This window comes from Cottoperca gobio, chromosome 21 (assembly GCF_900634415.1).
Source record: "Cottoperca gobio chromosome 21, fCotGob3.1, whole genome shotgun sequence".
Lineage (NCBI taxonomy): Eukaryota > Metazoa > Chordata > Actinopteri > Perciformes > Bovichtidae > Cottoperca > Cottoperca gobio.
In genome coordinates, this window is record NC_041375.1 from 13,770,503 (window position 1) to 13,797,222 (window position 26,720).

The window sequence follows — 26,720 nt, forward strand, 5'->3', positions numbered from 1 at the left end:
CTGCAGATATGCTTAGTACAGACCGTTTCCAATAGTGCGTGCAGACACTAGGCTACAATTAAACTGTTACTACATCAAATAGCTTATAGCAAAATGTGTCCATGATAGGCTACTTGTGAAGTGCTGCTTATTAAGCTTGATTTTCTTTGAATTTGGCTCCCGCTGCACAGATCATGCGCAGTGTGCAGCGTACTGCCTTCAGTCAGCGAAGCAGCTGTCCAGGGTTTGGAATTCCAACATGGCAGAGGCTGTGGTCAGTCTTCCCCTCACTAACTTGGAATGGTTTCAAATCGCGAGCAGCCGCGCTTAACCTCAGCGAGCCATTCATCTGCGCACTCCCCGGATCGATGGTACTATAAACCCTGACGCTGCCCTGGCACCTACACAGGTAAGTCTTATCCTGTCTATCAGCGATGTTGACAATTAAAAAGAGAAACGGAGCAGCCCTGTACGCGCAAACGCTGGCTGAGAGAGACTGTGTCGCGCATCACAGATCTGCAGCGCAGTCTGTGGCCAGTCATTCTGCAGAAGCTAAGTGACTTGTCATCGCTTTAGAAAAGAAAATACGATAAACGCCTTGAAGTTTCGGGATTAGACCGAGTTTGTATTTAATGGTTTCCTCTCCGTAGTTTGAGGAGATGGTTCCATATGCGCCTGGAACCAGTCTCTTTAATAACTTTCCTGCAACGAGAAGTTTTTTGCATGTCTGCCTGAATAAAAACTTGCCGCGATAACCGCAGGCGGGAGGTTAATAGATGGGTTGTCATTGCGCTCTTACTGGGACAACTGCTGGCAAGTAATCTATTTTAAAAGTAAAGGGAGGGGGGCATCACGCTGGTTTAGCCTCTTCCTCTAATAGGCGGCATGAAGAATGTGTGTTTTATGTCATGACCACAGTCTCTCACATGCTTCATATTCTCTCGTTTCAACTCGCGCAAGAAGTGACAGGCTCCAGCCGTGCCTGTGTGGCTTTCTGAGTCTCCATCCAGGGCTATTTTTTTATTTTTTTGTTTTACTCGCATGTTCCGTTCCCCTTTGGTTTGTGTTAATTTCACGACCTAAATGAATACCCGAGGAAAGAACAAGGGACAGTGCGTTTTTTTTAAAACTTGTGAAATCCGATAGCTGAGGAAAAAGTGGCTGTAATGAGAAGCAACCTTTGGAATTCCTGCTCGTGAAAATTCCGTTTCTGCTATTTTTCCCTCTCCTCTTGTTTTTAGGCTTGAAGACATGATCACTAGCACCAGTATTTATGGTACGTTCATTTTGTAATTATCATTAATATTATTGTTATTGTTTCATGTGTCATATTTGAAAAGAGGATGTTATTATAGTGTTGTATTGTTTTCTTTGTGCATGTTTTGTCTTCAAAAGTTTACTTAATTTAGGGTATAATAATAAACGAGCATAGTCCAGAGATAAGGGCACTTTATGTGATTAATTTCATACAAGTGGCATTATCAATTATGGGCTCAAAGTGTCTTGTGAAGGTTAAATAATTTGCCCATATTTTCATTTGGTTTCTATTACTGACATTCTTCTTGTGCAGTTCAACTTTTTCATTCTCATTGCACCGCTTTTATATTTTTGCATACAAAACTCTGCCAATATGAATATTTTTGCCTAATAGACAATGGATGTATCAAGAGGTGTTGCACATTTCCATTAATAGAATACATTTCAAACCCACTTTGTTTTGTTCTTTTGTTTTGTGTGGAGACATAGTCTGCTATTACAACATTATTACAACATTATTAAGCCATACATTAAATATTTTCCCTTAAAATAATTTATAGAAGATATTTCCATGACAGCTTTAAACATGTGATATATTTTTAAATGTATGGCATGGCTGTTATTATTATTACACCTAGTGAAATGACTGTTGTTTATATAAAAACTGTATAGAACAATACATTTAGTGTCACAGTTATTATCTGGTACCAGTTGCATCACAAATATACCACATCTTGTGCTCAATATATTAAATATGAGTGGTGATGGAAAAGTAAGCAGTACAATACAAATCCTTGTAATACAACAATGCTATAATATGTTGACAATGTTATTATTGTATAGGTATTTTGTTAAACCTATGACTTTCAGGAAAACTCACCTTGTTTTGAGTTTAATTTAGGAAGCTGTCATGTACTTTTTTATTTACTTGTCATACAATATAACAATTCACTCAATCAAAATTTCTCGCAAATTAATTCAAAGGCAGCGTCAGAAATATCTGTTATTATGTTCCAGTGGAAATGATGTGTGACAAGCCAGTAAATTAATATAAGCAGGGATACAAAGTCAGGATGAGTAACAAGTTGTGTGCTGTCTCTCTTTTGCAAACACTGTGTCCTAAGCAAACCTTTTCCACCTCTATAGAACAATTTACTTAATTGTGTTCACACATTTCATTTGCATGTTTTCCTTTGAGAGGAAATTAACATCATCAGCAGTGAGCTGAAGTATGTTTTCATTCCTCTTCAAAAAATAACAGCATTGCAGCATCCGTCACTCAGTGGGGGGAGAAAAAAAAATGTACATTACTGCCATGTTCATTATGTTTGAGTGTTTGGTTGTAATGTGTTTTTGTAAAGTGGGTATTAATTTGTTGGTCAGGATTTTCATATTCAACCATGTATGTGTGGTTAGTATTTGTATTACAAATGAACTATGAACTGAGTTCTGAACTGAGCTACTCAGATATGGATACTTAGCTGGCTGGCAAATAGTTTGGAGCAATTAATAATATTTAAATCTGTATCCACATATTGCATTTACTAACATTCTGAAATACCCTGCGCGCTCTGTTTAAATGTACTATTTTAAATATGACATCTCAAAATTGATTGAGAACTTCCACAAATAACAATAATGCATATGTTTTTAATGCTGCAGTGCGTTCACACCTCATTTTTTTTGTGGAGCGTAAGAGTGGGTTTCACCTTGAAAAATTAAAATGCATCGTATTTATTAAACCACTTTCAGATCTTTCATCTTAAATATCCTAATTATCAAGTACAACCTGAGGATCTTTATCAGAGTTCAAACCCTGCAAGGTTTCCATGTCTGAGCTCCTGCAGCGTGTTAGGTGATTCTCACAGGTCCTTACTTAACCCCAGACACCTCCGGTGTGCATGGAAAGAAGCTGACAGCTCTGTTTATTTTTGATAGGATAGCACTTATGATAGCAATCTGAGCTGTTGCTTGACGTGAATCTCTGAGACGAAATTGACGACAGATGCTGACCCTCCTGTTTTCATCACCCTCTTTACTGAGAGTCACACATGTTTACACTTTTAAAAAGTGACTAGTAAATAATGACAAGAAGTTGTGTGGCGTAAACTAACTAATAAATAATTACATCCACCAATTACCCAGTGACACAATGATATGGAAATAAACTTGTTATATTTAGTCAGTCAGTTTAGGCAGTCAGTGCATCCACCTTAATGTAGTCGGACACATTATTTTTTAAAGTAATCATCAAATGTATACACCTTTTTAAATAAGTGCCACCTTACAAGCCCCTATTCATTTTGTGTGTACTAACATCACCGCACAAATCAAATTAGGTTCCCAGAAATTCAGTGTTTGTGTTGTCTGCTGTTATGAGTATTATAACATACAGTGTATGCTTTATTCATTGTTTGGTTACTTAATCACAGTTGTGACCAAGAAAGCAAACAAAAACAAATCTTCAGTATGCATCTTACATGAATCTTCTACTTGATGGTATCATGTGTCTGTGTGAAGCATTTAGCTGCTCTAAATGTCCACAAGGGTGTAGCACTATTAGTGATCGCTAAAAGTGACAGCATGACTTTAACCGTTATTACAGGGAAGCGGTATGAGTCAGGAAAGACACTTAATGTAGGGTATGTGCTCTAATATTAAGTATTAAAGCCAGCTCCTGAATACCTTGAGCTGACTATGTGGGAACACCCATGGGATGTCTGCAATGCTGTCTGTAAATTGATATAATATTATAAACAATATAAATAATAATCTTTTCAGATGGATCTATTTGTCAGTAACGACAAGACTATGTTTTATGAGATCAGTGCATGATTGTCATCTTCAAGCAAATATGTTAAGTGGTGTCTTGCCCGTTTTTCATATAAAAACAGAGGGAGTCCCCAATGGATCAAGACTCTAGCAGAAGGGATAAAAAAAACTCCAGTCTTTCTTCTAGTATTCAAGTATTCTACGTATTCCTCCCTCCCTCCCTCCCTCCCTCCCTCTCCTCTCTTTCTCTCTCCGTCTCCCTCTCTTGTATCCACATCTCTGTCTTTTCTTTCGTGGCAGCTTGCATGTTATCTTTGTGTGTTTCTCTCTACGCTGACAATTCTTGCAGTGATCTAAGTTGGACTGCATTAGAAAGTGGAGGCAGCTGTCTGTTGCTATACTGAGGGACGTGCTTGCTCTACTGCAAAGATGAAGGACCATGAATCCTTGACATCTTCCCTTTCTCTCCCCTCCTCTTCCTCCTCCTCCTCCTCCTCCTCCTCCTCCTACCATCTCATTTAGACACAGCGACTGTCTGTTCAGACTTGTTTTTTTTTCCCGCTGAGTGACAGCATATGGCATGGACATTTTCTAAAATGCATGCACCTACCATTGGCTGCTTGTACTTACCCTTCATATCTCTCCTAGCTACAGGCCTGTCATGTTTTTGTTCCTCTAATTCAGACAAAATGTGTACAGTTTCATTTAGCTTATCAGATTCTAGTGGTCTAGTGAACACAAGTTGCATTTAATGTAAACCAATTGTGAATATTTAGTCCTACTGTTTCACTGCACTCCGCAATCCATAGATTTCTCTGGTTGTATTGTAGCATATACTTATCGTTTAAATGTTTTTAAGGATTATGTGCATGTACGTCTGTGTATGTGATTCTGTGTGTGCATGGACTCTATGTCTGTTCGCCTGTCGGTCTCTCTTTGTGCGTTTCTTTTCCAAAACCAGTTTGAGGGTGGGAACAAAGCCTTTTTTTTTTTCTTCTTTTTTTTTTAAGAATCTAATCTTTCGCACATACATACTATGAGGTTTTTATGATCTTTACCATAATGCACAATGTGCCTATAGAGCTGTATATAACAGAAACACGTTTATAAGTCATGTTTTGAGGCTTGTTTATTCAGGCCATATATGTCAGGCACATTATTTACATCAAGTATGGCATTTGTTGCTTTTAACTCCTTGTTATCCTCATTTCCAACACATTGAAACAGAAGCTTTGTTTCATCTCCTTCACATGAGGTGTCTGTGCACTCATAAGGAGACGAGGCAGCTCCGCGCCTGTTGGGGATTGGCTAGAATAGACAATCCCCAGGTGTACTAAACTAGGTTTAGCACTAAGGCTTTTAATCTGGACTTGTAGGAGATTCATGTGCATTCATAGATTTGCCTCTGTAATTATCATACCCCCAGTGACAGCCACAGAGACGTTTGCCTAAATCACTGATGTCCTCATTACACTGTTTACATATTAATTAGACATGCTAAATTCTTGATTTTCTATTAGTGGCCAAAAGGATTGGAGGTTGTCTTATCGTAAATTCAGCAAAGATGGACTATGCCTAGAGTGCTGTCTGGCTGTGAATCTTACAGTAGTGTGTCCATCTTGCAACAACAACAGAAAAGAGAGAATTTCCCACAGTTCTTGTCTTGTTAATGTAGCCTACTTTACTTTCCCTTAAAATGATTTATAATGCATATAAATAATAATTATGTTTTGGCTGAGAGTCTCATTCGCGGGTTTATGAGCAAAGTTTGAATGGAGTGGCAGTCGACAGCTCTAGGACGATAGTCTGAACATTTTATTTATCCATAAGAAATCATACAACATTATGACTGAATCTGCTTCCATATCTTTAAATTATGTTTTTGGCCAGATTATTTATTGTTACTCTCAGGCAGTGAATATCCAATTCCCAAGGACTATGATTAATACAACATTTTTACAATTCCATGACTTTTGAAAATAGCTGGCACTTTGAGCTGCCATTGTGTGCCTGAGTACTGTTGCTTATCATTGAATAACCTTGGTGAAGAGGTGTTTTTTCCTGTCCTTCTTCCAAGGTGTTTTTTATTGCATGCTGTTGAGGAGTTTCGTATTGTGAGAGAGCAGCGAGCCTTTCACAAGAGGATAAGAGAAAACTCAATATTTTGCTGTATTGAAATTCCTCTTGTGTTCTCACAAAACAGTGTCTGACTAATCTGGCAATCGAGGCCGCCATTCTAGCTGGAGTGAAAACCACGCAACAAGAGAAGCTATAAGTACTCTTACAGCACCACATTGTTCAGCTTCATTAACGGAAGGTTTGAAATCTACTTTATTTTTTTTTATTCAAACTCTAAAAAAATTCTTGATGCTGACCTGTCTTAATCAATATAACCCTTTAATTATGATAACACAAAGAGCCGCTGATCCCGCTGCTTTGATTCTACGAAAATGTAGCCCGCTCTAAATTTAATAAGAGCTAAAATATGTAGCTGTCAGAACAAAATTAGAATTTGAATACATTTGTCTAACAGAATAACGCTGTATATCAAGCATTTTATTTTGTCATTGTGTGACAATATAATAGTGTTATAATTCATGTATTGAAATACATGCTTGAATTAACTTTAATATTTATATTCAAGATCATGCAAGGATTTGCTTTGAATATAATTGTTAATCTTTTGACAGTTTTTCATTGTCCCATTCATCACATCCCATGCTAATTGTCTCAAATTGATATTTGAGACAATTAGCTAAAGCGATGATCAGACGAGATGTGAGCTATCAGTGGTTTTCGCAAAGTTCTCAGCTATTCATTCATCCTCCGTGGAGTCGGGGGGGGTGTGGGGGTTGCTGACAGGTTGGCATTTTGCCAGCTGCTGGCAGAGGGGGGCTTTGAGTGCCAGGGACGAGAGAGGATGGGTTGAGGTCTGCCTGATGGCGTGGAGAGGAGGGGGATGAGCCGAGTGAAGGGAAGAGGGGATAGAGGGTTGAGTATACTGCCATAAAGGTTTAAGGTGTCAGGCTGCGGCAAGGCAGCGGGTGTCTGCAATGACACTGTGACGTGACCAGAGCAGCATGCGCAGAAGTAAGGCAGGGCAACTGGACATTTTAGCCAGTAATGTTATGTATTGTTGTTAAAGTGCCCAGGTTATATGGTATACAGTGCTGTGGTAGTTAACTGCATACACCACATATTTCTTTCTTAATGGGTTAGGGTTAGGAAGTGAAACCTGTGACTTATTAGCTGCTCACAGTTGTAGGAATTTAAATTTAGTAAAAAAAAATGTTTGTCTTTTGATTACTGGTAGATTAATGCATGTAGATAATTTAAATTCATGAAGCTTTCTTTTCTCCCAACAACTTGAGTTTCACTTGCATGGTGTAAGTGAATAACCACTAGAAGTCTTGTTCCCTGGCGTGTGGCCTATTTGACAGTCCTTCTTAGAGTCCACACGGAATTGGATTAATTTAAATCAGAAAAATAAGAGTGCAAAAAAAAAAAAGAGTGCTCAAGAGTTAAGCATCATCACCGAGCTTTTTTTGTGTTTGTGTTCATTATCAGGAAATCACCTCAGGGAGTCGTGTTGACTTTGCATGGTCTAAAATAGCTGTTACAGTGGACTGCCCCACGCTCGCTCCCTCGCTTCCACTCAAAGTATCTGGGGAGGCAAGGTGGAAATACCAAACGAAGGATTTTGCTGAGAAAAGCTAAACATAGGATAAACTCCCACTTTAGCAAAGGAAATCAAGCCATTCGTCCAGTTGCGCTTACTAGGGTGTTGTGTGCACTAAACAAAGGCTCATGTTCGGTTTAAAAAGGTATCAAGCGTGCAATTTAGTATTACTGCAGAAATAAGAAGCGGACAGAACGGCTTCAAGTTTTTAGCTGGTTGTTGCCGCCAGCTCACTTTGGCCACAGGTCCTTTCTTTCCTACTGTAGGGTTGAATAAAAACTAAAAGTACATTTTTATTGTTATGTTTTTACCCAGGAAAATGTATTAACAATGTCATTGTTGGCATTAAAAGGGTTTATATCAGCATTGATATACTGTACAGAACAATAGTAGATTCATTCACTTGGAGCGTGATGTTTCTGCAGTCCAAACCCTGACTGCATCGCCTCTCCCACATCTTTAAATGGATCCCATGAGTCTTCGGCTCTGTTGTTTCCATTATTCATTTCAAAACTTCCATGTAACACGGAGAGGCTAGAGGGGTGAAAAATAATTTTGTGTCTGAAAAAATTGATGTAGAGCAAAGTCACTGCTTTATGCAAAGTGTGCCATGCCTAGGGAGCATGTGTTCTGGCATACTGTTGGAGGAGTGAATGCTTGGGCGAGGGATGGACTGTGTGTGTGTGTGTGTGTGTGTGTGTGTGTGTGTGTGTGTGTGTGTGTGTGTGTGTGTGTGTGTGTGTGTGTGTGTGTGTGCCTGCCTGTGTATGTCTGCAAGTTCCTGTCAGTCTGTCAGTTAGGCCTAATGTGGCTCCCTAGAGGTACCTGGGGGAGACCCATCGAGCACCCAGTCAGCCTCTGCTGGCGGCCAAGTGGTGACAACGGGTTCCCACAGAGAGAGGAAGTGTCATCGTATGTATGTAAACTAGTGACAGATGACTGGAGACATGTGGCCTGTAGACACTGGGCCTGAAAGTAAAGTATTTTTGCCTTTTCTACTTCCTTTCTCTCTTCCCACTTGAGACCTCAGAGAGTGAGCATCAGGCGCCACAACAGCATGGAATACATTGACAACGAGTCAAAGATGTGAATAAAAAGGATGCAAATCATTTGGCATGAAAAGACACATGCTATGTGCAAAGGTTTTGTTTGCCTTTGAAGGGCTGTTGCAAGTTTTTAGTGTGCAGAGCTTCAGGCAGCTTTTCTAGGTCACAGGTCATGTGGGTCAGTGTTACACTCCCTGCAGCCTCACTTCAACCCTCGGTCTGGAAATAGAACATGCAACGTCACCCAGCCAGGAGGGAGGTAGATTCCAGACCTCAGTGGCCACAGGCTGCACATGTGGAATCTGCTTGTGTAGTTGACCCCAAATGTTTGAAACTAAGAATGCTCCCAAAAGGACATTGTTATTTCATGCATACTCAAATGAGCAAGGCTCTAAGAATTGCCTTGTACAAAGTGGACCAGTATACTCTTCACTGTCGACTGTTCACAATTCATCAAGGGAACGTGCACTAGCCAGAGGCAGATTTTATTTAACAGTATGCACATAACCTGTAAGAGAGGCAAAACATAACAAATAAACTGTGCAGTAGATGTTTTTTTACTGCATATTTCAGCCAGCAGGCCGTTTGCCTACTTTTCTTTTTTAAGCATTCATTGTAATAGATGGAAAGCTGGCACATAGAAGATAGTCATTCAACCAGTGGGAAGATTCAAGCAAGCTCTTTTTAAAGATTGCATCCAAGCTTTGCAATCACAGGCCATGGAGCACTTCTACTATTAGGCTTATTTCTATTTGTGTCACGAAAAGCAGTTAAACATCTTTTTTAGATCAGTTTGCTTGCTATTCAGTATTTGTTATAAGAGTTTTGGATATTGTAAATATCTAAAAATGGATGTTTATACTATAGTTGGTCTGGTAGCTGGTAGTGGTTTAAATTCACACTGTAATGGCCATACATCACATGTAGTTGCTGGTATATGATTTTTTTAATATATTAATAAATAAAAATACAGTACATTTATGTCTATGTATGTATTTGCAATGTTTAAGTCTTTAGGCTTATTAATTAAACACTGGTATCGGTATTGGGACTGAAAAAGTCGGATCGGTGCATCCTTGCTAGCATTAAACATTTGATCAGTGTTGGATTATTAGAGTGGGAGTACGATTGCAGTGTTATGTATAAAATAACATATAAGTATTTGTGAATTATGATCGTGAACACCTGGCACTTTTCCTAACAGTGATCATTTGAGAGGAAGCTGTATGTCCAAGCGACACCTTCTGGTACCGCTTTCTATCCAGGGAAGTAAAATCTATCAGCGCTGATGAGTTCGTGCTCCATCAAATATATCCAAACTGTTTATTGTGAGCTCCAATAGTGCTATTGTGCTATTCTCTAGTCCATTTGGTGCAAAGAGCCAATTCACATTTGAGCAATGGGTGACCCTAGGTTGTGTATATTGATGAGTGGGATTTGTTTCCTAATAGAATTGTGTCTAATTAATTAGTGTTTAATTGCTTGAACTCTGTACATGCAAATGCAGCACAATGTAGAACAATCATTGCTTTAAACTGCGTATTGAGGTTGTCTTAATGAAACGTGGGAAATGCGGATGTTGTGTCTGTTTATTCTAATTTCTGTTTTTGTGTGTAAAATTCACTTCTTCCCAATTTACCTGTGGAAGGGATTTACAGCACCAGACAGGTGTTAGTTAAACATAGATTTATATTAATTATCTCATTTGTTTTTCACAATTGCTATGTGCTACGGATAATCTTTTTCTTGTTTCCTTCATTTCTTAATCTATTGAGGAATACTCCCTCAGCTCAGCCCTTCTTGCTTTATTGCCTCATTTCTATCAAGACACTGAAGTCTTTGATGGCTGCCACTCTCTCATCCAGCTGCCTCAAAGTGCTTTACAGTTCTTTTCAATGAAAGCTGTCATTTAGAACCTCTGAAACAACTACTGAAACATGTTTAATCTTGTGTCTTTGAAGAAAAATATACACTGCACTGCAGTTTTATCAAAGCATCTATAGCTTATATGGACATTTTCAAGATTATTTTCCAAAAAAGATGAAGCTAGAACAATTATACAATAATAATATAATGATATGGACGTATGGAATATTATGGATTTTATTTTAATTGTTTTAACCTTTAAAGTCCCCCCAAAAAATTAATGCTTGTATTATTCTGCTACCGTATGCAAAATACATGCAAATATACAGTTTCATATATTTGTAATAACAAAGCCACACCCTTAATGTCATGTAAATTGGATATAAATGGCATTATTAAATGTGAACATAGAGCCTCCCTATCCCATAGTACAACACATGGAAGTCTGGCAAAATTAAGTTTAGATATTATGTTTGAAATTAATGTTTTGTCTTTTTAAATAAATTCCCTACCATGGGCTCCAACTTGTAACAATCCCTCACAATCATCACAATGATGAAAATATCGAAACACTACAGGTTCACTCAGTATCTCTGCTTATCAGTCAACATGTGCTCTCTGCACATAATTATAATACATCATTATTGGAGTTAATTCTAGTTGTGTCTGTTTGCATTAATTAAATTATTGCTGAATGCCGGCTGGAGTGTAATTCATAATTTCTCCTGATTATTGCTTCACTCAGCATACAAGTTCCTATTCATGTGCTTTGCTATATTTTCAGTCTGAATGATTTTGGTGAAGCTATACTTGTGTTATATGGAAATATTTAGTCCATAATCAAAGTATCCCCAGTATAAATTGGTAAATGATACGAAGAAATGTGTATAAAATGTCGCACAAAACATCAAAACTGAAACATTACAAAACATGAGCATGACATAGCTGAACACGTAGCTGAACGAACGTGTACAGAATATATGAATGTGTTTTACACTTCAAGGACAATTCAAGAATATATCAGGTTTCAAAGACTTATCAGATTTCTTACACACTTTTGAAGTGCAATATTTTTTGTCACATGCATGAAGCTAATATTAAATTCCTTATAAAACCAAACTTACTTTTAAAAGTGTGCTGTGTTGACCATGCCACCTTGGCTCTCAGAAGCCATTGTTTGCCAGTGGGCGAACCAATCTCCTAGATAGCTCTCTCCTTGTAAAAGTTCCCCTTTATGGCTTCACTACTGCACTTCAGTAACTTTATTACAGTATAGCTGAGAGATTTCTATTTCATATTGACCTAAGATTGCTTCAGTTGTCTCATTTCACCTTTTGTCTGGCCTGTGTTGGAGAAGTGACCTTCTTTGAGACTTGCAGTCGATACCGCAGAACGCTTCTGAATGCTTCGACGAAAAGCTGGCAGTGGTTACAGGCAAACATCCTTTTTTTGTTCACTTGGGCGTTTTCAATTATAGTTCCATTTGAACTTTTAATCACTTTAATGTGTAGGAAACAATACATAGAACAACAGATGGCCCCGGCTTTCCGTGTGAACGCAAAACAGATTTCCCTTTTGAACTCCAAAAATAGCATTAGCATTAATTTCTATGTAACTGTGTGGAATGATTTTACGCTCATTAAACCAAATTAGGCGTTTCCGTTTTCTTCAGTTGGATATCATATAGATCCTGTTGTGTTGTGTTCCGTGTGATGTTTCTGTAAAAAGTATTTTTTTTCCCATTGTATATATTGATGTTTGCCATCCGATCAAAGCATATTCAGTGTGTGGTGTTTTCATTGTATATAAATACCTAAACATTGGCGCATAGCATCTGTCAGTTCCTCGTCACCTATAGACTCAGAGCAGCAGTTTGTCTGTAAAAACGTTGCAGTAATGCCACTGGCTGTGTTGCTAAAAAAAACTATTTCTGATTTGTATGTCAAGATCACACTGTGAAGAATGAGGGTTTTTTTTACAATGCGATTTCCGTCCTGTCTTAAACAGGTTAACATGGCTGTAAAGCGTCTAATGGTTGGAAGTGTAATCACAGTTGTGAATCGGACCAGCGAACAAGATCATTTCCAATGGCGCTCGGCCTGTTGGTTTGTAAATCAGGTGACTGGCTCCTGGTTCCATCAAATGCTTCCTCACAGATCAGTCAAGATGTGCTAAATGTAATAAAAATATAAAGAATTTTTTGCCCCCAACCAGCCTGTGCCTCTTTGATTGGAGTCTTGCCCGGGGTAGCAGGACTTTGGGAAATGAAGATGTTAGTGAGTAGCTTTTGGTCAATGAGTCTTCATGTAGCAAGGTCACAATCTGCCTCTATTCTCTTTTGAAGTGTGTAAGTGAGTCCCTTGAGAGGCAGAGTAGCCAAGTTCATGGAGTCTCTCAAAAAAACCACTGCCTCTACTGTACATGCGCTCTTAAACAAGTTTCACCAAGCGCTTGAATTCAACAACTGTGTTCTTTTAACTAACAAGCCTTTTGAGTATTCATCAGTATTATGCACTACAGAACACTATGAAGCCTGTCTCCTATAATTGTCTTACTTTTATTCAGTGTACAAGTTGTACTTGTGAGTGGAGAGCTGTTAGTTTAGAATGTGTGTGGATTTAGCTACACTTAGGGTAGTAATGGAAGATGTAGCCTCGGGGGCTTCTTAGCCTGAAGAGTCATGGTTTAATTAGCATCGCTGAGACAGAGAAATTACATCTTAGAGAATCGCTCAACTTCACAATTTACTGTATTACATGTTCCCCTCAAGCCAATAGAGTTTATCATTAGCTCAGTCCCAAAACTCCTGGGATTTGAGAATATCCAGGGTGACAAAGTATGCATTATGATATCGAAATCAAAAAATAATTCAACATCTGTGGACATTCACTGAGAATCACTGTCACAAACTGTTAGAGTTGGCTGAGTCACTAACAACAACAACAACAACAACAACAACCAAAAATCTTTTATTGAATTTGTTTAACAAATTAATAAATAGTTATTGGTTATGAGTTATTGGAAGCTGGTCAACTGGTTTCACTGTGTGAAACAAAAGGTTGTGGAACATGGGAAAAAATAGAAAAGATAACAACGAAACACAACTTATCTTTTGTGTTTTCTTCTTTGTGTATTATTGTTAACAAATTCCATGAATAGACCAAGGCATAAACGCCATCACTCAATACCCTGTTTATGTCCCTCATCCCCGAGGCCATTCTGCTACTGGTGAAGATGTATATCTTTAGCAAAAACAGTGTGTAATATATATATATACAGTATATATACTGTATATATATATATATATATATATATATATATATATATATTTTTTTTTTTTAAAGGCTAGTCATTTTCTGGAATAGCGGGCAACTGCAGTTTATATTTTCTTAATTTACGTTTCTCAAACAGGAATAAATTGTAATTTTGCTGGGAACTATTTTCAGTTACGGATTACTACACATTTGGTGCTTTAATAAGTATTTGCAGCAGCAGGATGGTGTATGTAGGTCTGAGTCAAAATAAACTACAATGCCCATGTTTATTTACGTCAACATTGATATCAGTGTAATACCTACTCTCGTCCTAACTCCATCATTTTTAAACCTCACTTTGAATACCAAAACATGTACACAGTACACACTCATTATGTGTTATTCTACTTCTTTGAAAGACAGACTACTTAAAAAGTCATCTGAAATCCAAAGTGGGCATTTGTACAGTGAAATTATGAAATTATTTCCGAGTGGGAAAATGTACATCTTCTTATTACATTTCAGATGAATTATTCAAATTACCAACAGCCCTGTGCCAGCAAACACTTTTATTCTGTTACGAGCTCTTACAGCTGCTTTTAAAATAAAGGCGTGTGGAGTAGATTCAATCTTTAGGAATATTTAGACTGACTGTAACAGGAGCTGTTTAAAAAATAAATAATCATAAACACAAGACAGCTTAAGCTGTAAGAGTACATTTACTATAGCTGCAGATAAAACAGGTATTATATATTGAGGATTTATACTTTTATTCAGAGGTGAACCATGTGACGTTGGATCAGCACGGCATACAGTTTGGTTGCAGTTATATAGAGAGGGATGGCGAGCTGACGAAGTAATGATGTTGACCATTTGCGTCAATCTGATTTATTTTGTCAACAGTTTAACAGACAAACTGATTTCAGTTAGTCAGTTGCAGAAATGCCAAACAGCTGCAGAAACCATCATTCTCAAGTCCATGTGATGATTTACAGTAGTGATGAGTATTTTTTATCCATTTTGGAAATATGTTTTAGGTAACACAGTAGCAGTAGTAGTGTTCGTGGATGGGAAGCCAGTTAGGGATCATGTTGCTAGTACCGGTTGGTCAGGACAAAGACCGCAGTGAACATAGTAGAGGTCTTTGTGGACTGTTTTTTTTACATAAAGAGTCATGATTATTTTAAGATTATTTATACACTAAGTATTAAAAAAACACACTGATTACTTATGTAACTTGCAGGTGTAGATTCAATGAATGTTAGTCAAAATTATGTTTATTTTAAGTAAGTTATGTTATTTTAGTTAGTATTTATCAAGTAAAATATGGTCCAGATATAGTTGCAGCTTCACCAATTAGCTGCTTGTTTTTGCAGGTTGTGTTGAACATTTATGAGTAATTTATGACATTATATTGACTACATGATTAATTACATTAATTAATGGATTCATTGGAAAACAAAAAGATTAGTATAGGATCTACTGAGATCGTGTGGAGACATGTGGTCAGACTGTGAAATATATGTGCAGTAGCCCTGGAAAAGACAGTAACTGAGGAAGGCATATCTTTTCCAAATGAGGGGTTAAATGGCACCCTGCCGTCTAAAGATTGGAATTACTGCCACATGGAGCTCTAAATTGAGTTTAAATAGTCTTAACTTGATATGTGAGATGAATGAGACTCTGTAGCTGTACCGATTACCATTTCACATTGTATTAGAATGTTCTGCCCCACCCCTACTTAGAATATCTCCAGTGTATTTGAATATGAATATAAGCTTGTTTTTATTTATAAACGTAATTACTGTCTGTCTGCAATATTTGCTCGCTTGTCAAGTAGAGTGGTCTGTGTGTGCAGAACAAAAGCAAAAGCTCCCATAATTATGTTTACGTCCTGCGATGAAAATCCCAGGGTTGTAATGATCAGTAATTATAAATACTTTTCAGCATGTCTACTGCCTCAGCTGGGACTATTGTGCGGTGTGAAGTGCAGAGTTTGTGCAGCTTAATTATGACATTGTACATGACTAAATGTACCAGTCCGATTCAGCTCTGCAAAACACTTCCAGTGCATAATCACGCTCAAGTCTGACTTTAAAGAGCTCATTACAGTTAGTTTTCTAAAGAGCGGCTTATTAAACACAGTTACCTAATAAGCATCTTTGGTGGTGCAAATTGGTAAAAATGGTAATGAGTCTGATTAGGCCACGTTTCAATTACGACAGCTTTCACTTCCCTCCCCCTCTCCCTATACCCTCCCACCTTCCACTCCCCAAATCCAAAAAAGACGAAGGAAAGTCCAGCTCTTTATGCTTAGGAATCCTCCTGGAAGGCATTTTGCTCTCTCTCTCTCTCTCTCTCTCTCTCTCTCTCTCTCTCTCTCTCTCTCTCTCTCTCTCTCTCTCTCCCTCTCTGTCTCACATACACTCACGCACCCTCAGAAAGAGGAAAAGAAAACCGCTCTGCCACCTCTGTGCTTCCTTTCAGCAGAACAGTAATGAATAGAGAATTGTGCAAGCGGCGGTCCAATTTGCGCACTGGGAAATTGGATGGACAGAGTAGAGGCCCACTCTTGTTTGCTTAAAAACAGCCTAGGCTACCAGATTAATAGTTCCCAAAAAGGTCAGCATCTTTGTTTCATCAGGGATGATCACTGAACCAGAAATTAAACACATAGCGTAGCATAACTCCATGGCATCACATGTCAAATGCATTTCGGCTCCACCTGGTCTTCTTCTCTGCAATGAGTGTGAGATCATCTATAAAGTATATAACATGAGTTGTCACATTTAATCACAGCGATGTTGCTATAGAATTTTGTGCTGTAAGCACATATATGTGTTTTCTGAGTGGACATATAAAAAATAGACTTTTCTTATATCGCCATCATCTTAAATGTTGCCCACCCCAGAGGATTATTCACATCTATCAATTGACAAACACAATAGTACAACAAAGGCTGTATTTGTTGGTGGCTGATCAGTGGAATTTGAGCTGGAGCCCCGAGGCTATCTGAAAACATTCCACTAATGGAGCGCTCTGTAATTATACCATTTCAAAGAAAGACAAAGGAACCTGTGGATGTTGTATTTGAATTTCCAGGCAGGTGGAATAAAGGACAACCGTTTTACCGTAATGCCAAAGTACAAGATCATTATGCTAATGCCCTGCTTGTGAGTGCACATGAGTGCATTTGTGTCTATTTATGTGTTAGTGTTTATGTGCATATTTGTAAATGCAAATTACATTTACTATCTACTCCATAACCTTTGTCTAAACCAAACTATTTAAAGTCTGATTCTCGTTCAAAGGGCGTGCTTCGTAAATATCTTAGCAACAGAAAGCCGGTTGGTGCATTCAATCATTTTACACACAACAACACAAATTATGATGACACTCTTATGTTATTGCTGTTGTATGCAATATTACAACTCTTTTGTTTATTCGGTCTGTTTGTTGCAGCTTGCTGTATTTATATAATCATCTTGGATGGTTTCCATTTTATAAAATACCTGATGCTTAAAGCTCTCAAGTACACTTTGCAAATAGCACTCCTTTGATTGTTAAAAGTGGCACATTAACAGTAATAGAAGAATCCCTCTCAACAAGCTGTGTGCAATTTTGTTATTGACTAAATGTGACTTGAGTGTTAATGAACTCTACTGAATGATTTTCAAAAACCATTATCCTGATACTCGCACTGCAGTATCAGTAAATGCTGTGAATGGATGAGATTTGTTTGGCAGACAATGCAGCGCTAGTTCCTCTTGCCCAATTACTGTTGTGTTTGTTGTGAAGGGAACATTTTCTCAACAATAATGTGGAAAATGCAAATTTAATAAGTTGATTAAACGCTATTTTAATGCAATAATAACAAGAGGGACAGGCTGTGCTGAATAAAAGCTTTACAATTATTACTTTTGCTTTAAACCCACATACAACCCTGAAATAACAACTGACCTTAAACATATTGGCTGACTAATACTTTCATGAATGCACATGGGTCCAAGGCAGTGAGACTCCTATTCTCAAGGGTGTCATTCATACACTTTCTTCAGTTCATACACATTTCTAGTACATACTGTTTTGTTTAAATGAAAGACATTTAGTTATTTCTATAATTGCAGTTATCTTTGTCACTGTCGCCTGTGATGATAACAGGTTTTTATATTCTATTTTCTGTAGGTTGATGAACATTTCTGTTCCAGCTCAATATACCATATTTGTCTGCCTCGGCTTTTTGCCTCAGGCTTTTTTCCCTCTAATCATTAGCTTGGATGGTTGACAACCATGTGAGACATAGCATGCATCTCTTTGACTAAAACCTTGTAAATTAACACAATTAGTGCAGCATCATCCTGCTAATTAGCTCCTGGTGTCTAGTATGGCGGGTGGGCAAATAGCTGGGAGGGAGTCAGAAGGGAATCCACAGACAAACACTGTGTTTGTAATCTGCTTCTGGACAGTTTGTTGCCTAAATCCTGTGATATGGACTCAACCTACTGAAGTATAAAGTGTAGCACTGCAGCGCCTGATCAGCAAAGGCATGGACCATTATAACAGGCATAGAAAGTTTAGTTAAATACGTCTCCTCTGATATCTTCTTGTAGCTATTGGTCAGATTAGTGTTGATGTAAAATGTGTGAGGCTCTGCACACTATCTCTGATTGTTTTGAGCTATAACCTCTCTAATAGTCTACATTCTCTGGGGCTATCCTCTGATAATCCTAAACAGAGTAAATGATGATAGCATGTGTACAAACTTTTATTTGCAGATTGACTTTAGGATTTAACATGATTATTTATGTCATTCAAACCCTCAAGGCCATATAGAGTGGCTGAGAGATGCTGCAGAGAAAAAGACAAGTAAAGCATGTTTTTTTTTCTCCCCTCCCTCACTCTGTGGACTAGGAAGCAGTAGGCAGACTGGATGTGGATGTAATTCATGCTGGGCTGAGGGGTTTGTGTGATGAAAGCAACAGAGCGCTGCCAAGAAAGATTGCTTTGCTGCTCCCCTCCAAGCAGATTTGAAACTGTCTCAGAATGCCTCAGATGAGAGTTGGATTATAGACTGACCCGCAATGTCTGTGTCATTCTGCTCTGCGTTGGGTGGATTATACCACGCTAACTATGTGTTAGATCCCATACCCCCATACTCACCAGTATGTGGACAATCGCTGCTAGTTGTACTTCAAACATTTTCTGAAAAATTACTACCTTCTTTTGCCCGTATTATGTCAGAATAGCCTCATGATTTTTGCTTTGAAATTTCCCACCTTTTACCACCCAAACAATTGAAAGCAATGTGTGCATTATGGACTTTTGCCACAGTAAATGATTTATACTATTTGATTATTGTAGAACATTATAAAATATTACAATATTTTTCTTTAATGATTATTAACCATGATTTAATGCTTACTTGCGGAATATCTAGGTCTAAAGATGCAGTGGACCCCGGAGCACACACAATGGGCAGAACAACACTTTGACATCTCATCCACTACCCGCTCGCCAGCACACAAAGTAGAGGCCTACCGGGGGCACTTACAGCGAACGTACCAGTATGCGTGGGCAAACGATGACATCTCTGCACTGACTGCCTCCAATCTGCTTAAGAAATATGCAGAGAAGTACTCTGGGATCCTAGAGGGCCCAAATGAGAGAGCCCTGCTGTGTTCCTACTCTGATAGCACCACTGGACTCATGAATGGACGAAAGTCAGAGAATGAGTCTTGGCAGGAGGGGATTTACCCAATGAACTGTGCTCCAGATGTTATATCTGTGAGCAAAGCTGGAATGACAGCTGCCCTACCCCCTACAGATGTGTCGGCTAGCATAGGCAGCTCCCCAGGGGTGGCCAGCAGCTTGTCTGAGCCTAGCTATTCCAGCAGTAACTGTGGGAGCCACACAGCCACTACTCTCCACTCGGGCCTCCCCTCTCAGGAATATACTGCCAGCTACAACGGCTCCTACCTGCATTCAAGCTACAGCGGCCAGAGTACCCCAGCCCTCCCCTCTCCTTTGCACAGTGCTGGGCTCTTACAACCACCGCCCCCACCTCCTCCCCCTACCTTAGTGCCGAGCTACAACACCGGGTCTCCAAACCTTCCCAACTACAATTATCCTCCAACAGGGTATACTTCTCAGCCTGCTGTTGGCCCTGGTTATAGCCCTGGGGGAGCACCCCCACCTTCTGCTTATCTGCCGTCCGGTATTGCAGCTCCTACACCAATCCCTCCTTCCACACTGCCCGGCTACACCTACCAGTCCCATAATCATACACCAATTGCACCTACACCTTTGAATGGCAGCACCTCCAACTCATTAAAACGAAAAGCTTTCTACATGAGTGGACATGGAGACATGGACTCGAGCTATGGTAATTTCAACTACAACCAACAGCGCTCTTCACAGAGCCCAATGTACAGAATAACAGACAGTGTCTCAGACTCAAACAGGGGCAATGGTTTCGATAGAAATGTTGAGGCATCGTCTTTAGCGTTTAAGCCAACCAAACAGCCAATGTCTTCTGATCAACAAAGAAAATTCATAATACATTCTGGCAGAGCACTTACTCCTCCCTCCTATGGATCAACCAAAAGCTCTGTGGGTGATCTGAGAGCTGGTGAGCCCTACAGCAAGTTTGGATCCTCGATCATGAGCGAGCAAACTGAAGAGCACAGACAGCACATCTCTCACTCCCTAACAGGGCCTGATATTGGTACGACTACCTCGTCCATCCATGCTGCAGAGGAACAACTAAAGAACAGTGACTCCAACCTGGTGGAGATGGTGACCACAGAAATCCTTCAGCAGGGCCCTCCAGTGGACTGGAGCGACATCGCGGGTCTGGATATGGCCAAAGCAGCCATCAAAGAGGAGATACTATGGCCCATTTTAAGGCCAGATATGTTTAGCGGAATTGCCACATTACCTCGGAGCCTCCTTTTATTTGGACCTCAGGGAACTGGTAGAACGCTGCTGGCTCACTCCATGGCCAGCCAACTGGGGGCTGCCTTCTTGCAACTCAGCAGCTCAGCTTTGGTGACCAAGTGGCTAGGGGAAGGGGACAAGATCATCCAAGCTTCTTTCCTGGTGGCCCGGTGTCGCCAGCCAGCAGTGGTGTTTATCAGAGAGGTGGACCTGCTGCTGTCAGCCCAGCTCAGTGAGGAGAGCCCAGTGAATCGCCTCAAGGCTGAGCTCCTCATGCAGCTTGACAGTATTCTGACCTCTGCTGAGGACCATGTCCTCGTGGTCTGCTCCACCAATAAGCCTGAAGAGATCCCAGAGTCCCTACGGAGGTACTTTGCCAAGCGACTGCTCATCCCCTTGCCTGATGGGACAGCACGACACCAGATAATCAGCCAACTGCTCTCACAGCACAACTACTGTCTTAGTGACAAAGAGATGTCATTATTGGTTCAGAGGACAGAGTGCTTTTCTGGACTGGACGTGGCTCAGCTGTGTCAAGAGGCTGTGGTAGGTCCTCTCCATGGCATTCCTAGTACTGACCTGTCAACCATCCACCCAACTCAGATGAGACCGGTCTCCTACCAAGACTTTGACAGTGTGTTTTGCAAATTCCAGCCCAGCATATCACAAAAAGAACTTGACATGTACACTGAGTGGAATAAAATGTTTGGTTGTAGTCAATGAAAGAGACTCATCAAACACATACTACTTTTTCAGTAGTTGAATACAAGCAAGTGTTTGGCCTTCAGTGAACAAGAAAAATAACAAACAGTGGTGACATTAACATACTATACACAGCAAAGGGATTGTCCTTAAGGCTTTAGACAAAAGATAACAGTCTGGACATCATACATTGGTAAATGTTAATTAAATGCTTTATATGGCTGACGGCATGTGCTCTCAAGAACTCAAACAACAAGGAAGAAGATGCCCCCCATTTTTGTATATACATATATATATATACATATATATACATACTATTCTGCTGATCTTGAGATTTAGTTGCTATCAAGTGCCTGAGGTGGTGCTGTTTAAGTTTTCTCTTTCTTTTTGCCTCACAATCTTCATTGGTGACATGTGCTAATATCAAAAAAAGCTTTAAAATGAGACAAAAAACCTGCTTTCTCTTTTCCATTAGTGTTCTGCAGCTGTGTCTGTTTCGTGCTCTCTGTAAACAGTTGTGGTTAATTTCAGGTAAATTACATTGATTGGTATTATTTCCATTGGGCTTCATTACCTTACACAGGTTTTATGTGTGTGTAAATCCTTTAATTACAATAACAAACGTTTTTTTGTTGGAACAATGTGATTTGTTTTCTGGCAAACCTAAGGTGAATTTGGTCGCTGTACTATTCTCTCCACTATAGATGAAATTACAAAAACAAATATTATTTTACAATGTGACTTCAATCTAAACAATAAATTACTATGTAATTGCTGTTTGAATTTTGTTTCAGTAGTCATTCACAGTGTTTCACGTAAATGTAAAATTCTACTAATAATTATTTTGATGTTCTCTATTTGAAAACTCAGGAAAGTGATGATATGTACAGTACCTCATAGGCTTGTGTCACATTTGAAATTCCATCATCAAACCATGTAAGGCTATATAATACCTCAAAAAGCTCAACATGAAATGAAAAGGTTCCTACATTGAATGTATGAGAGTAATTCCGGTTTATTTACAAGACAAAAAAAAGTAATTTGTTTGGAGTTCTTTGCTTTTAGCCGAGCTGAGATAAATTTGAAAGGTGCAGACAAACATCTTGGGGTTGAGGAAGACAGTGGCCCCAAGCTATTTCATTCCATTCTGCTGCTGTTTTATCATTAATGAAACCTAAGGATTATGTATAGCCTAAATTCCTTTCTACCTCAGTTTGTTAGTTATCTCTGAAAGACAAATACAAAAAGACTGCAAAATGTCAGCACCTATTCTGCTTGTTTGATGAGGAAAAACCTTCTGAGACAACACCAAACGTATTTTGTTGTTTGCAAAATCTATTAGCTTTACATTTTTATAACTCCCATGAACCACATAATGCACTTAAAGAGGAATACCACTAAATATTATGTTTGGGATACACTATGCCTTTGCCTTAAGACAAATTGGTATTAGCTAACATTCACCAGTGGATGTTGTGGCCGTTGCTTGTTTGGCCTCTGAAGTCAAAAAGAAAATCTAAATGTGACAGTTATCACGGTGATGTTTCGCACAGTAAGCATTCTTTGACTTGAAACCAGTTCCATTATTTTAACATAAAGTTTAGAATTTGTTTGTCTGTCTTAGGCTATAACTGTAACCTTCATGAATTGAGTGGAATTCCTTTTTAAGAAAATGTCTTGAAGGCTAGTCTCACAAAACTGTTATTTGTGTTCTCTGTGTTGTAATTTTCACTTTTAAAATGTTCTGTTTACAGTGTTATTAATCACTACTTTCTGCCATTTACCAGTACATTTTGATGCAACATGTTTTGGCAATGAAAGAGCAGGATTGACAGCTGAATTGGCAAGTAACAAAAATGTTGTTGAATGTATTCCGTCCTCTGAACAGTGAGGAAAGCAAAGCACTCGCACATTGAAAAACGCCACTGAAGTAGATAGCACTGTAGGTGTGTAATACTGCAGAGGCACTAAAGGACCTTGTGTTTGTTTTACAAAGGAGGTCCCTTCATGTTTGTTGCCTATTGCACATGTTTTACATTTTCTTGTATTGATCCGTCCCCTGGTTAGGCATCATTAACTCTTGCAGACCTGTATTGGGATTTATACAGAGCATTAGACAATAGCAGAGAAACTACATAGAATCAGAGAAAGCTAGCATGCTTTTCAACAATAATATCTTGCTGTCTCACATTATCTGTGTTGTTTATTTGTAGATATGTACTCCAGTCATAAGATGGGTGACGGCATTTTTCTTGAATGCACACAAGTTACAGTATGTGGTAAAACGTTAATCCAACCCAACACACAATTTGATTAACACAGAAGCAGGATCATGTAATTTGTTACATTTTAAACATTTAACATAAAATACATAAAGAAGTTTGTTGATAAGTATATTTTCTCAGCTAGCTTTTCCCTTTTTACACGTGGTGGACTACCCCGAAGTTACACATTACAATCTTTACAACACAACTTTAAAGATGGATTCATTGTTTTCATTCATACTGTACAAAAGTTTGTCATGTTTAACTAAACATGTTTTAGACATCCAGGGGGTCCTCAGCCAAATTTGTTTACACATAAAAGTGTCCAGCAAAGTCCATTTGGAAGCTTCAAATGTGATACATGTCTAATTTCACAAACCTTAATGGAAAATACATTTTTAAAAACATTAAATCATTAAAGTCATTTGTTACAGCCAAAGTAAAACAGCTTTCTTTTTAATATGATGATTTGTTTGAAGAAGTTGAGAATGTCAGTGACTTTAATGCCACAGTGTGAGCTGTGGATATTGGAAATTAATACTTTTATAGCACTCTCCCTGGGCAAAAAAACATGTAAAACATTTTCAGTTTTATCCAGTCTGAGTTTTTGAACTGTCAATCATCAGTACGGTACAGATATTAACATGTTTAATTTGTTTATCTTAAAAAAGTAATTAAAAAAAAAGCAACATGTCATGCAGAAAATGTCACATACCACATAGTGAGTTTTTACACTGGAGTATAATTGTGTCTCTGTGATTGCTAATTTAAAAAAAATAATTACACTTGTTGCAAGGTTTTTGACAAGAAGGTGATAAGAAGCCCTACGTGCCATTAACAAGCACAGATTTCACAAGTTTAAGTGGGCGACAGATCGTGAACTTACGTAGAGATGTGCTTTATGTTAAAAAGGGGAAATGATCCACTCAAATGAAGTACTACTTGTAATCACTCCGACAACAACAGATCTTGTGATGTATTTGCTTTTTTTTGTCTCCCTAACAATGAATGCAATAGAGCACAGTGTAACACAAGGCACATGGATACTAATTTACATTTGTATGTTTGTAATATATCACAGCTAGAAAGTAAAAAGCCTTACAGCGGGATCTGATATGAGGAAACAATAACCATTATTCAGATAGGGTGTATATTTCTCATGCTTTAGATGTTATCATTAAAATAGTTCATTCTTTATTGAGGGTGATGTGAATGAAAGGGCCACAACCAACATATGAGCAGAACCTATAATAAAGACATCGAGTCTCACAGTGATGCCAACTCAGCCACTTGAATCGCTTTTTTGTTTCAAACTCTGTCGGTATTTCATGTAAATTACATTTTGTTGAGAACTGCTTAAGATTTTTATTCCATCGTTATGTGGTTTAATAGTCTGGTATTCTTTATAACCATTTCTACCTCATTGCTACATATTGTACATGTAGTACTTATGTCCTGTCATTTTGAATGTCATGCATTTGTGGATAAAAAAAAAAGAAAAACAACAAAAAGAAATGGAAAAAAATGGAAAAAAATGGAAAAAACAAAACAAAAAAAGCTTGCTCTTGAATCTAAGCAGTCTACTTCACAAAGACTGTCTTTACACTGTCAAGTACAAGTCACAGAAAAAATAAGGCACCTTGAGGGCAAGGATGAAGTCAACCTCCTCATACTTAGCGTACTGTTTATTTACAACACCACGATTCCATTGAATTGCTGTTGGCTGTGTAGGTCTTCTACAAGGTCTTCAATGCAATTCTAATTCATTTCCTAAAAAGTAACAAATTGCTTTAATCATATGTGAATTGTCGTAGTGCGCATGTTAATGTGTATGCAAGTGCACTTGCAATTCCACATGCAAGTATGAGGGGATAACATTAAGATATGAAAAATCTGAGTTTTTACTTTTCATATTCATGTACAGAGAATAAACTTGCACATAGCTGTACGTATTGTACATTTGCTAATGATGTACAGCATACATACGAAAGATGCACCACATACATGTTTATATGTGTGTATGTATTGCCATACTTACAGTACAGTCGATTTAAATGTATTTTAATTTCAAGGTACATAAAGGTTATTGAAATATCGAATAAAGATGTTTTTCTTTCTTTTTTTCCCCTGGAAACTGGATGCATTTTGTATCTTTACTTGATTAAATTTGCAATCGTGTTATTGATTTAAGCTTGTGCTATTTCCGTTTCAAGCTATTTCTCGTGGAAGACCGTGTTAAATCCATGACAATTTAAATCATAATTTCTTTATTTCACTGGTATCTAATGACAATATGGTGAAAGTAATTCAGTTTGCAGCAGTTTAAAGAGGCTGATTTTAAGGCTTACTTTTTATTGCACTTCTCCCACCATTACACCTCCATAAGCCCATATTGGCTGTTTTTTTATTAGGAAATAAGAAGCTATGATTAAGATTCCTCTTTCATGTAATCTTTAAGTAGTAGGTGTTACGTACGTGGAAAGTTTTTGTGCAATTAACACAAATGGGTGCAGTTTATCATCAGATCTATATCTACTATTTCATGATTCTTAATGGGAGCAACATGTAACGTTTTATTCTAAACACGCGGTGAAAAACACTGGTTTTACAGAACAAAAAAAAATACATTTTGTACCTGTATTATGTCATGTATGCTAATCATTTTTGGGGAAATATACTTTGCACTGAAAATTGTAAATAAAACGTGTTTTCATTTCCATAGAGCCTTTTTAAATAAAGAGTCGTACATGATGTGGTGTAAAATGAACTACAAAAACTCAGGTAATTTTTATATTATCGGTGCGCTGTCAGTGTCTGAACACTCTTCATCACAAGCATTGATCAGCTAATAAATGTGAGAACACTAACACTTAAAACATTGCAGTCTCCCATGGAGAGCTGTCCTTGGAGGATGGAATTGTTCACTAGTCTTATTACGCATGGCTATCATGTTCAAAAGCCATGT

The 26,720-nt window shown here is 38.3% G+C and overlaps 1 protein-coding gene across 2 annotated transcripts; it reads left to right on the forward strand.

Moving 5' to 3' along the window:
- The first annotated feature begins 252 nt into the window (after positions 1 to 252).
- fign (fidgetin) lies at positions 253 to 26,506 on the forward strand. Of its 2 annotated transcripts, XM_029459590.1 has the most exons (3): positions 253 to 388; positions 1,221 to 1,255; positions 19,291 to 26,506. In XM_029459590.1, exons 2-3 carry the CDS (start codon positions 1,231 to 1,233, stop codon positions 21,510 to 21,512), a joined length of 2,247 nt encoding a protein of 748 aa, XP_029315450.1. In that variant the 5' UTR covers positions 253 to 388; positions 1,221 to 1,230; the 3' UTR covers positions 21,513 to 26,506. The 2 variants fall into 2 exon arrangements, with proteins under 2 accessions (XP_029315450.1, XP_029315451.1); XM_029459591.1 differs by lacking the exon at positions 253 to 388 and having other exon boundaries at positions 1,156 to 1,255.
- Positions 26,507 to 26,720: the final 214 nt, after the last annotated feature.